The following is a 16488-nucleotide window of genomic DNA, read 5'->3' as shown; positions in this document are numbered from 1 at the left end:
TGAGGCTGCACCTGGAGTGCAGTTTCAGTTGCTGTATTTAACAAAGATTTATTGACTGTTGAGGCAGCTAAAGAGAGATTAACTAGGCTGATTCCCAAGGCAAAGGGCTTGATTTATCAATGATGACTAAACAAAGCTTTTCAATAGGGTTCAGAAGAACAAGGGAAAAACATTGAACCTAGCAAGGAACAGAATTACAAAATTAAAAAAAAGTGCCATTCATTTCAAACTTGGATGTAAAGGAATTTGTTCTCCCACAGGATAGTGGAAGTCTGGAATGCTCTTTCCCAGAGAGAGCTGTGGATGCTAGTTCTCTGAAAGTATTGGTGGGGGGGGGGGGGGGGGGGGGCGGTTTCTATACAATTTTAGTGTATTGGGGAAATGGTGGGCTGAGAGGAGCTGCCATGAAAGACAAGTTGAGAGATCAGCCACTGGTTGAAAGGCAGGGCAGTTTGGAAGGTCTGAAATCACCTGCTGCTGTTTCCACTTCTTACGTTAAAGATAGATCTGATCCCCATTCAGTTTATCATCTACTCTGAAAATTGGCAAATGTCATAATTGATACAGTCAGGCTAAAAACTAATGGTTACATTTATTGATTAGTAAAATGCACAATAAATAATTCAAGATACAAATAAACAGAAACCAAACACTGAATCAGCCCAAAGGGACTTAAATATCCTCTTCAGAAGGAATTGCCGTCAGTTTGATCATGTGAAGGCTTTCATGTAACAGTCATTTATAGACTTCCTGCTAAGAGATCTGGATACAGCTGGTACTGAATCTATCCAATATAATCACAACTCAAGTGAAACAAAGAATTATAAAGGGAACTCCTCAGTTTTTATACAATTTTTAAAGTCTCCAAAGCTGAACTCAATTGCCCAAGAAAATAAAATGAGGATTATTGCATGGCATATTCATGAGTGATCAGACATTCTGTGACTCTCACACAATTAATACCATCAGCAAAATAGATGTTGAAATTTACCAAGCAGAAAATCCTCCTCATCCGCTTAAATATTAGTTCAAACAATTTGGCCTACTTCCAGGAGTGCATGTTCCAGGTTAAAGCTCAGTAAATAAAACGCCTTCCATTTTGATACATTTTAAAAGAATACATCATCATAAAAGGCAGACACATTTTGCATTTTGACGCAGGACAGTAACTCCACTTCTGTCACAGCCATTTATTGTTTATAGGACACGGATTAGCTGGGTGTAACAGGCCCCAAGGGGTCTCAGCCCATTGTGGAAATAAGGACTTTCAGCATACGTTCCCAAGAATTCAATTAGAATTGCAGATGCACAGATTTTTGGGTTCTACTGGTTTAGCTGAATGCCATGGAGCAAACTTGGTATTAAATTGCAAGTTCTACATTCTCAAGCAGTTCACATTTTTAGAAACAAAAAAAGCAGCACAAAATTCAAAACCAAATCCCACAAAGCGAAAGATGTGACAACATAAAGTTAGTTTCCAAACAAGCTCAACAATATAGTGAGAGTGAACACATTAGGTAAATCTTCTTTGAGTGTCATCGTGGAAGAGTCAGCTCTCCTGATATTGTTTTCCTTCATTCATTCATGGGATGAAGGTGTTGTGGGCTAGGGCAGCACTTACTGTTCACCCCCAAGCACACAAAGGGCAGTTAAGCATCACATTGTTCTGAATCTGGAGTCACATGGAGGCCAGACCAGCTAATGAAGGCAGATTTTCCTTCCAAAACCAGATGACAAATTGACTGGGTTAGACGATTGTCATTACACCAGCTTTGTTCCAAATTACTGAATTCAAATTCCACCATTTGAATGCATGCTTCCAAATCATTGGCTTGGCATAATAGATTGTCCAGTAACATTACCACTAAACTGCCAACTCCCCCAAATTTATTTTTCATCAAAATCACTGCCTCCCCTTTCAGACTACTAGATGCAGTCACAATCTGGCCACATATCTCTGCTCTCCATTCCAACTGCTGCTTTAACCCAAAGTCAAGAAACTAGGCTACTGCATTGGTTACACCAGCAGGAAGACAGTGTTGGTTGAACTGGTTTAGGACTGCATCACCAAACTTCATCAGTAGCAACTTCTGGCACGGATGCTTTAATTTCATGAGAGACCGTCAGTCACAGGATCGCAGCATCAATAATGACCATTGGGCCCATCTGGCTTGTGCTGTCTTTTTTGGAGTACTCCCATCTGACCTACTGTTAGCAGAAATGCAGCAGGGGTTGTGGCTACTCTCTCCTGGCTTTTGAAAGACTCCATCAGATGTTCTCGTGAGCTCTTAAAGGGTGGGGTGAGAAGATGATCCTGTGGATTGCCCAGATCACTTGGGCTAAACTGGAGTTATACTGCAGTCAGTGCAAACTTGAAAGCAGCAAAATCTGCTTCCTGATGGGGGGAATGGGGTGCCTTGCATCACTTGGCACAAACTATACTGCCACTATTTGCATCGACGCCTATCTGAAACCACTGCGAACTGAAGTGTGGAGAGTACAGCGGCACCCTAAAGGGACGCTCAACTATCAGTTACTTGGGGGAAGTTGGAGAGTTGACTAAAATGGCTTCAGAAACAAGACCCAGAACATAAGCTACAGTGTTTTCTTGATGTGCAGGGTATAATACGCCCAAGGCTCTGGAACGTACATGACGCCAGGGTACTTTTTGCGGAGAATTTTGTCGTTCCACAGGAAGGCGACCCAGGCAGAGATGAGGACCAGAGCAATGCAGAAAGAGTAAAATAAAAAGAGGCCATTACTGTCCATCACCAGTCCTTTACGCTTGTTGTGCATGACTGTTGCAATCATTGCAAAAGTGGTAAAGATATAGAGGACGAAGATCTGACCCTCAGTCACCAGATACCTAAAGAAAGAGGTCAACGACTAAACTGTAACATTCACTTACAATCAGGTTCTGAGAATTTTACAAAGGACTTCAAATAAATTCCACTCCCCATCACTTATTCCTTCCCCTTCTGAAGGTAGTAGATTATAACATGGCTTAAATGCAATTGTAACATTAGGACAAGTAATACATTTTAGGATGGACTCCAAGGATTCTTCTTCAGATATAAATGATTGGGGGAGTGGGGAGGAGAGAACAGGAGGATTACTGACTCAGGGGTGATAGCAGTGTACAGTTGTAAACAGACTGACTGCACCTGGTATCTAAGGATGGATGTGCTGGCACAGCAGGGAGTCCAGAGGAAGTTCAAAAGACAGTGATGAAGGGCTTCTCTTACAAGGAGAAGTTGAGGATTCTGAATCTCTACTCTATGGAGTAGAGAGGGACGAGGGGGGAATCTCATTGAAACTTACAGGATACCGAGAGGCCTGAATAGATTGGATGTGGAGAGGAGGTTGGCACTAGTATGAGATACTAAGATCTGAGGTGGCATCACCACAGAGTGAAGGGATGACACTTCAGAATTGGTATGAGGGGGAATTTCTTCGGCCAGGTGGATATCCTGTGGAACCCATTGCCGCAGAGAGCTGTGGAGGTCGGGTCATTGATGTCTTTAAGGCAGCGATAGAAAGTTTTTGATTAGTCAGGGGTTCAAGGGTTATGGGGAGAAGGCAGGAGACTAGAGTTGAGAAACATATCAGCCATGATCCAATGGCAGAGCAGAGTCAGTGGGCAAAATGGCTTAATTCTGCTCATATATTTTATGGTCTCCAATGGGAATAAATTTCAGCCCAATAAACAAGTAGAAGAAAAGCCCTTAGAATCATTTCAGGATCAACTGGATGCCTGTACTGGAGACTGAAGATCCTTCAGGAGAATTAATTTGAGTTGAATGGATCTTCTGCACAAACAGCTATCTTGCGACAAGGTGGTAGTGACCCAACCTTCTAGACAGCACCAGGTTAGAAGGTCAATATAAACCAGTGGCTTGCCAGGCCTTTTCAGTGAAAAATTAAAGGGGTATGGGACTGAAGTCACATATAGGCTAGAGTGGGTAAAGCCAGTAGGTTTGCTTTTAGGTTGAACTATTTGTGAACAGCGGACACATGATCTTTTTCCTTAAATGGAGGCTGTTTTCATTTCTAGAATTATTTATTTAGTCAAAACAAACTGAATTTGAACTACAAACATGAGTTTATGAACCGTCATTCTCTAGGCTAGGCTGGCCATTTTGAATGACTCAACCAGCACCTTAGTACCTCATTCTTGTACACATATTCCAGAACTGATCACGGTGACATTTAAGACTAAAGTAAATCTGGAATTAACTCAGTGCTTTTCTAGATTGGCAGGTGTCTCCAGCGTCACAGCTAATCGAGTACTTTCATGGTGTAGTCACTGGTCTAATATTGGAAACACGGCAGCTGAATGGCAATACAGCAAAATCCCAAAAAAGGGGTATCACCAGATAACATGTTTCCACGTTTTTGAATGAAGGGTAAATATCATCCATCACATTCCCTTCTTTGAAACAGTGTTATTTAAATCTTTTGGATCCACCACAGTAGCCCTCAGTTTATTGTCACCTCTTGACAGCGCAGCATTCCTTCAGGCCTGCACTGATGGGGAGGGTCTTGGTTTTCAAGCTCAAGCCCTAAAGTGGGATTTGCACCCCCCAAACCCCACCCCGAACACGGCATTCCCATAGACTGAAAGGCAAAGTTGTGGTTGTTCTTTGTTAAGCACTTTGTCTCTTACCAGTAGTACAGGCTACTTGGCCCAAGCAGCAGCCATGCTGACAGGGGCATTCTGCTATCTCTGTTACAGCGAGTGAAGCACCCAGTGAAATACAGACTGAAAATGACGAAGAACGGAACATACCTGAAACAAAAATCGACACAAGGAATTAGTCAACCAAGCTTTTCTTCATACCCCAGAACCAAAGTAGCAGCTTGAACTGCAGCCTCACAAATAGATGCAATGATTACTCAGGCATCATGGATCAAGTAAAGGTTCTTTGCAATATCAACCTGCTTTATGAAGTCAGAAATCTCCTGGCATGGAGCATGTTTTCACACAAGTTAGCGGTCGTGGCAGGATCTTCAAACACGAGGGTGGTGCATATATGGAAGGAGCTGCTGCAGGAAGTGGAGGAGGCGAGTAAAGTTACAACATTTAGAAGGCATCTGGATGGGTACGTGAATAAGAAGGGCTGAGAGAGATGTGGGCCAAATGCTGGCAAATGGGACTAGATTAAGTTAGGATAATTGGTCAACGTGGATGAGTTGGACCAAAAGAGTCTGTTTCCACACCGTACATCTATGACTCTACAAGTTACAGCATATTTTTGCTGATCTGACCCAATTTTCATTCAGTATGCACAAAAGACAGTGAGACATGCACTCAAGTGTGAGTACAGCGATGTACACACTTTCCAGCAATTAAGGGTGAATACTGGACAGCTATTCTTTTCTCCTCTCGATCCAAGGACTTTGAGATCGAAGGGATCAATTCATTTAGCACAGACCAGGGTCAAAGGTGAGTCCCTCCCACTGAACTCCTAATAGAAATACAGCAGTTTCCAAGGTGCACCAAGGCCCCCGCAACTCATGGTCATCTCAGCTCCAGCAGTGACTAATAACAAAATGACTGTTGCATTAGACAGATGAGCAAAGCCGCCAATTGAAGCTAAATGCCAGGTAATACAAAAAAAAAGTGTTTGTCCTTTACATTCCCAGAGGAGATATTCATTTTCTTAAAAAAAAAGAACAGGACTGTGCCTTCAAGAAAAAAGCCTAAATTACAGACTTCACTTCAAACAAAACAAAATCGAGATAATAGATTACACATGAAGCACCAACATCCTCAAATAGGTTACATATCACATGCAATCATACTTCACTAGGGTGGTGTGTATTCATCTCCATGCACACCACCGTGTTATCTATATTACAAGATGTGTTCTTTTGCTGCTTCGAAACTGGATCCCAGAGGATGAAAGGAATAAGCTGGAGGTGGGGGGAGGACGGACGAGAGTCTGAGAACAACAAAACTAATGGAGGGTGATGCGGGCCAAGTGCCAGCTCATAAGCTTAAATGAAATGCTTCACTTGATAGTTACGCCCAAGTTTCTCACACAGTCATCAAACGTTAATGAATCTGTATAGATGTTGCTCTATTCAACATCCTGCAGCAATACCTGCACTGAAACAAGCAGGCATTTTAAACAATATCTCGCTTCCAATGGAACAGTTGGAAAGATTGTGTTGTAACCTCTTGGACACTGCAGGGGATGTAGAATCGGAGGATAAACTCAATATATGGAGCACACAGACTCACACAATTGGCACAGTCTGACCAGGTTATTACCTTTCAGTTGTTACTCACCCCCAGCTTTTCTCCATTTATGGGACTAGTTGAGTCCTGAAGGAATTGATTCAAAAAGGAACCAAATGACCCAGTTATCATCCTTCATGTGTAGGACTGAGACATTTGAGTGACCAGAGAGAGCAACCGAATTCTCAAGCAGGTCCAGATGTCACTGGTGGAGGCAGCCCACTCACTACCCATTCTCTAACCCAGGAGGAACCTGTCAAGAGCTGGGAACACTGACAGGATGTCTGTGCTGGGGAAACACAACAGGTTACCACTGAGCCATCAGAGCTGATTCTGGCTGCCTCGTGTACATGCCATAGGAAGCTACTTCTCCTTCAAATTACTTACCACATTAAGTGGCCCAAGGATTCGTCATAGTAATACAGCAGTTCAAACGAGTCAATCTGTGGATTTAAACAAAAAATGATAAACTTTGACAATAGCCCAGCTGTGTTTCTTCGGTACAATAGTCAGGTTGAGCGAATTTTGTACTCAAGGGCACCAGTTCCAGCGTATTGTGAAGATTCCCTCTTCCCTGGCCCTGTACCCATCACAGGAGATCGCCTCCAATAATACCATTTATCATGTCCTTCACCAGTCATCCAGAGACACACCCAATGAGATTATGGACCTCGATTAATGCCAATTAGTTGATGTCATGCACTCAGGACTTCTACAGAACTGGACTGAGATTTAACTCATTTCAAACTGGTGAATTTTCATTGTTCTGAAAAGTCTGAGGAAAGTTAACTCTGTTCCTCTCTCCACAGATTCTGTCTCATCTGCTGGAATTTTCAGCATTCTGTTTATCCAACACCCCCTCCTCATCCAGTTGGCGCCTTAAAGCCAAACAAGCAGCTACTTTCAATTTATCAACATTTGTGTAGCACCACTAATGCAGTAAACCATCAAAAGACACTTCACAAAGCAAACACAATCAGAGTGCCACATCCTAATGTTCTGCTAAGAGGTTGGACATTGGACTGCTCTGAGCACGTTGGTCCGTAGCCTTACTATCATTCACGGTGTAACGATAAAACAATTTAACAGTTACTAAGTCTGGTTTAAGCTTGTAATATGTCCTAAAGAATTAACACATGATCAAAAACCTCAGATCCTGAATGCTAAAGGCATAGCTGCCAATAATGGAGCAATGAAAATCAGGGATATGAAAGAGATTAAAAAGACAAATGTCAAACTCACTGCATATCCCTGTATCCTGAACAGAGCAAAACTTTCATGGGTTTGATCAGACTGAAAACATTTATCAATGCAATGGCTCTTACCAACGTTTCTGGTTTCAAGTCCTTCATAATTGGGTTTTCACGCACAGACAAGTGGAGTTGGTAACCACTTAAAATCAGACGATGATTCACTGAATCGCCAACAAGGTGAATGCTTGCTCCCATGACAAATGTTATTATACAGATGTACACCGCTGAGATAGGGAGTGTCTTGGGAGAACGCTCGATAAGCTGCAAAAATATTCAAGATTGAGTAAACACTAACATATTCTGGAAATAAGCCCTTGAGAGCTCAATGATCACCTCTTCCTGATCTTCAACATGTCTGTTTCTGCTGCCATTTCTCTATTCTCCCCTCTTTTCTGAAAGGGCTACAGTTTGATGCAGTAGGTCTTGTGGCACTTGGGGTTGGATCCCCACCTCAGTGCTAGAGGCTCTGGGTTCGATCCCACACCAGGACTTGTTGGCCAAGGAAAAGCCTGATGGCAGGTAGTTAAGAGGAAGAGTTTCCTGGTCAGCCACCTTGTAGAAGGCAGTGGCAAACCACAGTAATTTGTGTACAGACCAATCTAAACAAGGGTACAGCCTGATCCTGAGAAATTAGGACTGGAGGAAAGACACATTGTTTGATTCAGGATGGTTGCATGTGTAAGCCTAGACTGTGGGAGTCACAACAAGCTATTCAACTATGCATGGCAACATAGAAAAGTCAGTTCTTGGTCCCTACCCTCCCACGAGCTTTAAATTCAGTCGGAGGCAGTCAGCACATGGCTGGGTGCTCTCCCTCCTAAAAGACCAATTGGTAAAGGCAGACATAGCCAGGGTTTGGTCACTTAGCAGAAATGTAATGTTTGCCACATTTTTAGCAGGCTTGCCAGTCCTTCTACCTAACACAAGGATCTCAATCCTGGATGCTTTTGGGGAAGCCAACCCATTAAGTCATGGCATCTCCAGGATTAACCCCCGATGCAAAAATCTAATGCAACAAAAAAGATCAAGAATCAACTTTGGAAGCTTTGAGCTCCTCTGGGGTCAGATCCACACTCAATTCCGCACTTTATCATTAAGCCAAAGGCATGGATTCGATAGGGACACAAAGACCCCATTGTAACCTCTGTGATAGACAGCAAAGACCTTACCTTCAGGAGGAGGAAAGGTGTGATGATGTTGTAGGCCATGTGAAAATAATCACCGACACTTGGTTTATTCAATGGAAACCACTCGACTGGAAGAACAATCTATGAACGAGCACACAACGGACCCTGCTCAGTTTCATATGGGTAAAATGGCATGGACAGTATAAACAGAAGCATCTTCTACCCCTCAACACAATCCCAGATCCTACAACTCACCTCCCACGCTGATGGGGTCAGAGTACAACTCGTCAAAAAAAAGCTACTTTTCCTGTGTTAAACTAGGCAGTTTATTTAACACAGAGCCATCATACTAAACGCACCCAGTATTGACAGAGTGCACTTTCCTGAAGGATAGCACACAACCTACAGCATTGAACCAGATCATTCAGACTACACAGCCCATGCTAAGGTCTGCTCAACACAAATTCCCTGTTCTCACACTATTGTCATATCCTTCTATTTCTTTGGCCTCATGATTATCCAGTTGCTTTAAATGCATTAATACGCTTTAGTTCTACAACTTGTGGTAGGAAATCCCACATTCTCACTGCTGTGTGGAGGGTTCTCCTGAATTCCCTATTAATTTTATCACTAATTGTTTAATAGTGATGGTCTGAGTTCTGGTCTCCCCAAAAAAATGGGATCATCATCTCTATTTATTGTGTACCAAACCCTTTCAGAACGTTAAAGGCCTCTGTTGGGTTGCCTCTCGGCCTTCTCTACAGAAGCAGCATTAGCTCTGGGTAGTCACTGGGCATGCTTTTCCAAGTCCAAGGATTCCATTCAGTCAATACAAATTTGTCAACTCAGGACTCACCATTGCAATTGGACGGCCAAAATCCAGGATCCAGTTCTGCACAGTGAAATAAAACCAAAGATCCAGGTGGAACTGAGGTTTTTTGTCCAGGACCTCAGGCTCCTTTCCTACATTCCTACAAAATAACAAAGACAAAACACAAGACAATAAAATGTGAGGCTGGATGAACACAGCAGGCCCAGCAGCATCTCAGAAGCACAAAAGCTGACGTTTCAGGCCTAGACCCTTCATCAGAGAGGGGGATGGGGTGAGGGTTCTGGAATAAATAGGGAGAGAGGGGGAGGTGGACCGAAGATGGACAGAAAAGAAGATAGGTGGAGAGGAGAGTATAGGTGGGGAGGTAGGGAGGGGATAGGTCAGTCCAGGGAAGACGGACAGGTCAAGGAGGTGGGATGAGGTTAGTAGGTAGGAGATGGAGGTGCGGCTTGGGGTGGGAGGAAGGGATGGGTGAGAGGAAGAACAGGTTAGGGAGGCAGAGACAGGTTGGACTGGTTTTGGGATGCAGTGGGTGGAGGGGAAGAGCTGGGCTGGCTGTGTGGTGCAGTGGGGGGAGGGGACGAACTGGGCTGGTTTTGGGATGCGGTGGGGGGAGGGGGAGATTTTGAAGCTGGTGAAGTCCACATTGATACCATTGGGCTGCAGGGTTCCCAAGTGGAATATGAGTTGCTGTTCCTGCAACCTTCGGGTGGCATCATTGTGGCACTGCAGGAGGCCCATGATGGACATGTCATCTAAAGAATGGGAGGGGGAGTGGAAGTGGTTTGCGACTGGGAGGTGCAGTTGTTTGTTGCGAACCGAGTGGAGGTGTTCTGCAAAGCGGTCCCCAAGTCTCCGCTTGGTTTCCCCAATTAGAGGAAGCCACACCGGGTACAGTGGATGCGGTATACCACATTAAACAGAGGTTCACCTGCACATCTGCCAATGTGGAAGGTCATCTTGGGGCCTGGGATAGGGGTGAGGGAGGTGGTGTGGGGGCAAGTGTAGCATTTCCTGCGGTTGCAGGGGAAGGTGCCGGGTGTGGTGGGGTTGGAGGGCAGTGTGGAGCGAACAAGGGAGTCACGGAGAGAGTGGTCTCTAAGACAAAACACAGTTTATTCTTAGCCAAAGTTTCTTTTAACAAAAAAGGCTCCTACTGCTCTTCTGAAGCATCACTGAGAGACACTCCATCCTAGGCCCTGATCAATCATGCTTAACTCCAGTAAAATCTCACTTGGAGTGATATTTTGGGAGGAGGAAGCAGAGGATATAAATCTGTAAAATATTAAACAGATGTGTGGTGTGTGCTGCAGCTCACTGACACAGACTCCCCAGGTCTGATACCTCCAGCCTGTCCTGCGCCAACAATTACAGTTGGAGTGTCAGAGTCTTAGCTTTAGGATGAGAGATAAACTGTAGAAGGCTATGGGACAAATGGGCAGTTAGGGGAAAACCTATTTTCAGACGTGTCAGGGTGTAGATTAGCAATAGTGGAAGCAGCATCTACAACCGTTTTCAAAAGGAAAATTAACATGTTTCGAAATGAAACCTTTAAACTATTTGGACAAGAGGCCAAGGGAATAACTGCGACTCAAATGATTGTAACCTCAGGCTGGATATTGTGGTGAGACTAAGGAGATGAGGAGTTTGCAAACTTCTAGATATCAGAAGAAATGACAGATCTGTTCTGTAGTTTTCAAAAGCACCCCTATTTGTACTATGAATAATGCACATCAATCCTTTAATCTCCCTGAGCTTTACTTTCAACTCTAGAGCAGCCAAGCACAGCTGAAAGCACTTGGTTGTGACTCTCTCAGGTCCTGATATTTACAGAAATCACGCAACTACTAGTCCACAGATCGGAAGCTTTGCAGTTCCAACTACATTCATAAATGGAAAACACTGCGGATGCTAGAAATCCAAAATAAAAACAAAGTTCTGGAAAATCTCCACAGGTCTGGCAAGGTCTGTGGAGAAAGAAAGTCAATATTTCAAATCCAAAAGATGACTTTGCAAAGATCTGCACACCCTCTCAACGAACTTGGACATCATGATGGCTCAGTGGTTAGCGCTGCTGCCTCATTGCACCAGGGACCCAGGTTTGATTCCACCCTCGGGTGACTGGAGTTTTCACAATTCTCCCCGTCTGCGTGAGTTTCCTCCCACAGTTCAAAGATATGCAGGCTAGGTGGACTGGCTATGCCACATTACCATGAGTGTTCAGGGATGTGTAGATTAGGTGGGTTCTTGGTGGATGAGATGCTGTGAAGTTCAGTGTGGACATGGTGGTCTGAAGGGCCTGTTTCCAAACTGTAGGGTTTCTATGATGCTACAAGACCAGGTGAGTTTTTCCACTCTCTATCACATTAGGCTAGTTAATCTCAACCAGGAGAGAAACATTAGGAACCAGATCCCAGGTGGGAGTGGAAAAGGTTGGGCTGAGACAAGATGAGATCAATTGCGGTTTCTGCCAAAATTCAGTGGCAGAGGTGAAGGTGACAGGTCAATCTTCCATTCACACTGTGGCCAGTAAGCACCACCTGCATTGCAACCCGTTTAATTTTGAAGTTTCCGTTGGTATGTGTGTGCGGTCTTTGCCCCTCATCACTCCCTGGTGAATATAGCTCAGTCCCACCCTGCCAAGTTGACTGAATCTTGAAATCAACACACGTCTCAAGTCACCAAACCCTAGGTATTTCACTGTCTACGTTTATATAAAAGACTGACCATGTACACAAAGTACCCCAAGGGCCTGTAGAATTGCACCGTAACAGTGCAGCCTTCAGGATAGACAGGAAACAAATTCAGGCAAATAATTGCGGGGCATCTTCGTCACAGATTTCCACTTGCAATAACAATCCCTGGAGTAAGAATCTGTCTGCTCCATTTTTGTAGTCACATGACAATCTCATCACCACTGCTTACATCATAAAGGTTAACGCATTACCATTCCTGTCACATTCATTGACCACAAACACTCACTGAAAAGTAAGTCACATTTAAGTGTTTTGAAATCTATTAAATTGTATACGAGTTACAAATAAGTAGTGAGCATCAGAAACTTGATATCCAGTTCTGGCATTTAGAAATCATTGTTTTCCAAACTCTTTAATTTCCCAGTGGCTTAAGAGAATAGACTTTTTGTGGTCGGCTCGTTGATCAGCTCCAAGTTGGCTAAGCTCCACAGGGACAACTTTTTGAGCATTCTTCTTGAATTCTCACAATGACAATTGAATTTAACAAGCTAAAATGAATAGCACTCAGGACAAACAGTGAATTTTACTATCCTTTTAAAAAAAAGTTAAAAAACAATAACAATGTTTCTGCCATGCTAACTTTCAACACGCAGTTGATCTTTAAAACCCATGTTGCTGACCTTACTTGGCAACATGTTACTATAAAGTGTCAAATAGCTGCAGTCCCCTAGCACCCTCAGACTGCTCAGCTAAGTCCAAACTGCCAAGTGAGAGATTCTTAACCCCAGAACTGTCCAAAGGGACCCAGAACAATTTGCCAAGTTTCATCCCCCATCAAGCCCAATTAGCCTCTTCCAGGGGAATATAAAAGCTGTCAGGATGTAAATCATGCAAAATGCACGTGCCAAATGCATTTAATCATCCTTATTTATTGGACATCAACACTTTGCTTAGTTAGCGCCCAGGCTAGAAGACTCTTGATGGTTGGAACACTGTATTCCCCAGGTATTAGAAACATAGAAGCCAGGAGTAAGCCATTCAGCCCTTTGAGCCTACTGCATCAAAACGATCATGGCTGATCATCCAATGCAGTCCCCCGTTCCCACTTTTACTGAGCCCTCTAGCCCCAAAACAATATCTATCATTTTTCAACATGACAGGGATAATACAGAGCTGTGTGTAAATGCTTCTGGTATTATCCACACATGCGCTGAGAAACAAGCTGGCATTCACACGTTTTAACCTTGGATGTGTTGCTAGCAAGGCAGAAGACTACAACATTACAATACAGCGCAGACAGCTTCATTTGTATCATGTGAGTCAGCCGGATAAATTCAACAGCATATTAATTTTACTAGTAGCTCTCACGTTCTAGTGGGATGAATATCCTTGGCACTATTACATGAGTAGTTGCATGACTGTTAAACCACTTCAGTGGCACAAAACGAACTTTGATACAGGTGAGCACCAGTTGGCTAGGTTTCTGCTGGAAAAACAGATTGAAATATCGCGAGCAAACTTCGTCAACAGAAAACTGGCACAATTAACATTTGAATATGCTTCAATTAACATAAAGATTTATCTTAACGCGGAAAAAAGTGTGAACATCAACTCATGAAATCATAAGAACACTGACAGGGTATATGCAGAGAGGACATTTCCCCTTGTTTGGGGGGGGGGGGGGCACACAATCTAGAATTAGGGCTGTAGTTGCAGCGTAAGGAACCTGATTTCCAACAGAGGAGGATCTTACAAGTTTGTTAATATTAGGAATTCACCACTTGAGAACAGTGAAGGTTCAGTCAATGAACATCTTCAAGGCAGCGTTAGACCTACCCAAGGCAGGAAAGAAGTCAAAGGCACAATCTTATTGACTTGATGGATGGGTTGGGGGGGGGAGAACAGGCAGAAAAATCAGCCTTTGGGGGAGGGAGGGGGGGGGGCAACAAATGGTCCACTCCTGCAAATTTGTGGTTTTTGAATTATTGGAAATACACTTATGGTATACTAGGAGCCGAAAGAATAAACAGAATAATTTGCATTTCCTTAAACTCACAATCAACACTTGTTTTTCTTCCCTAGTATGTTATTGTTTATTTCTGATAATCTAGTGTTTGTGATGGCACCCACAGTTGAATAGCCAAGACACGGCCTGTCTGTGCTTCCCCATAGACAACGGTCACAAAGGGCAGGAAGGGAGTGAACACAGGTGCAGTAAAAGTCTGAGGTGGGCAGAATTGGTCTCAGGTGATATTGTCACAGGAGCTGCAGAACATTAACTATCCATTATGTAGCCTGCCCGGTTCTCTCTGAACAGTCCATTATCTGCTGCTTTCAAGCAAAGCCGATTTCATCCCCAGCATCACAGGAGAAGTGAAAAACATGAACGTTCCCAGCATTGTTATTCTTGCTTCTATCCCATTCCTACCAACCTTGGGAGTTGCACATTATGAAGGGAGTGGGAAAATTGATTTAAAAAGATTCAGAATTAAATCCTATTGGAGTTGAATCAATATCAATGCCACTGATACTGATATAGAAACAGTCCGTACTGATTTTATTTTCCAAAAGTGCAAGTTAACATTAGGACTCTGCTGATGCTGAGGAGTTTAACTCTGCAGCAACGACTAAACATTGTAAATTAGTGACCAGCACTCAGATAATTTAAAGTTCAAGATCCACTTTTGGACTGATGCACAAAACCTAGGCTTACAGTAAATACAGTCCTGAGAGAGTGCTGCACTGACAGAAGTGCTGCCTTTCAGAAGGAAGAGTAAACATTAAGATCCCACCTGGGAGCAGGTGGGGAAAGAAAGAAATTCCCCTTGAAACTTATGAAGCAGAGCAGGTTGGTTGGGCCAATAGTCATCCCTCAAAACAACCAACCCCCACGCACAGACACCACAGATTATCTGGTCGTTGTTGCTTTATGGGAGCTTCCTGTGCACAATTTGGCGCTTCTTTCAACAACGTGTCGGCACTGCAGAACTTCGCGTGTAAAGCATTGGAAACAATCTTGGGGTCTTCAGACTGGTCGGTGCGAGAGAGAGGGTTGTTTTTTTAAACAAAGGGAGGATGATGTATTGTAGAAGAAAACACATTCACACAAGTATTTCTTAGTTGACAGGCCTGCAAGCCGCCGTGGCCTCGCTCCTTTCAAATAAAACAGAACAGCAAAGAGTACAATGTAAACCAATATAAAAGGACCAAACCTGGGGACGAAGAAGGGAGTTTGCACAGGAGACTGCTGTCGCTTCCGCATGTTTTGGGGTTTGTCCCTGTCTGCTCTTTTCCGTTTGTGTCTTCTATTTCCTCTGGGGGGGAAAGGGTTCCCTTCTAGCGAGAGGTTGAGTTTGGTCCCAGTCTCTTGCCCCTCCCCATTAGGAGCAGATTAAGAGCCCGAACCCAGTCAATACATGTGACCGCGAAACAGCGCAGCTAGAGCAGGTAGGAGGAGCGGCAGCGCCAGGCGCCTCCCGTCTTCCGCTATCGAGATTCATTCATTCATTTATTTATTCCCATGGTTTGGGGGGCGGGGGAGGACTTTGCAGAAACCCAGTGGTTGACTATACTACAGAATCTCCTCCCGGTGAGCACCCCAAATGCTGATCAACAGCCTGCATTCTTGTAGCGCCATGAACGTCATCCCAAATGCCGTCATGTTTTAATGCGAAATGAAGCACCGGGTTGTGTACACGGTGGAATTTTAGGCAGATGGCCCCAAAAGAAACAACTTAAAGAAAGTTTAGGGATGGCTGCTGCCTGCTGTGTTCATCCAGCCTCACATTTCATTATCCAGGGATGGCAACTCGGCTTCTCTTCCAAGCCCAGAAGGGTCATCTTTGAGAGGGACAAGGACAGCAGGTACAAGGGGGAATACCACCGCCTGCAAATTCTCCTCCAAGGCACTCACCATTCTGCTTTGGAAATGCAGCACTGTCCCTACAGAAATGCTGCTTGGCCTGCTGTGTTCATCCAGCCTCACATTTTATTATCTTGGAATTCTCCAACATCTGCAGTTCCCATTATCACTGTCCCTACAGAACATGGGCCACAGAGGTTCAAGAAGGCACTTCACCTTTAAGGACAACCAGAAATGGGAAGTAACTACTGGTCCAGCTCGTGGTACCCACATCCTGCAAATGAATGAAGAAAGTTCCTGAGACATTGGGCTAAAAGCTAACTGGTTGACATCAGAGACCAGCATTAGGTTTGTAGAAAGGTATGATCAATGGGCCATGAAGACATTTGAACCCAGTGTAAACTCTTATCCCTTGACCTTTCTCACCATTCAGTTTGGAAGTAATCAGTCAGCATCTTTATCCCCCATTGGCTG

At 43.9% G+C, this 16488-nt stretch overlaps 1 protein-coding gene across 1 annotated transcript; it reads right to left on the bottom strand.

The window, feature by feature from the left end:
- Positions 1–340: 340 nt before the first annotated feature.
- Positions 341–15603, bottom strand: LOC125467396 (ceroid-lipofuscinosis neuronal protein 6 homolog). The gene is made up of 7 exons (XM_048563175.2): positions 15365–15603; positions 9481–9595; positions 8667–8765; positions 7570–7758; positions 6632–6687; positions 4667–4789; positions 341–2866 (listed from the first exon to the last, which is right to left on the bottom strand). Exons 1-7 carry the CDS (start codon positions 15412–15414, stop codon positions 2596–2598), a joined length of 903 nt encoding a protein of 300 aa, XP_048419132.1. The 5' UTR covers positions 15415–15603; the 3' UTR covers positions 341–2595.
- Between the last annotated feature and the right edge of the window lie 885 nt (positions 15604–16488).

The sequence above is a fragment of the Stegostoma tigrinum genome, chromosome 33 (assembly GCF_030684315.1).
Source record: "Stegostoma tigrinum isolate sSteTig4 chromosome 33, sSteTig4.hap1, whole genome shotgun sequence".
In the NCBI taxonomy this organism is placed as follows: Eukaryota; Metazoa; Chordata; class Chondrichthyes; order Orectolobiformes; family Stegostomatidae; genus Stegostoma; species Stegostoma tigrinum.
This window is presented reverse-complemented; position numbering and strand designations above follow the sequence as displayed.

Coding starts and splice junctions, on each gene's coding strand:
- LOC125467396 (XM_048563175.2), bottom strand. CDS start 15,414: ATGCGGAAGCGACAGCAGTCTCCTGTGCAAACTCCCTTCTTCGTCCCC. Junction 9,596..15,364: donor ACTCCCTTCTTCGTCCCCAG/GTTTGGTCCTTT, acceptor GTTATTTTGTAG/GAATGTAGGAAAGGAGCCTG. Junction 7,759..8,666: donor CACCTTTCCTCCTCCTGAAG/GTAAGGTCTTTG, acceptor ATATTTTTGCAG/CTTATCGAGCGTTCTCCCAA.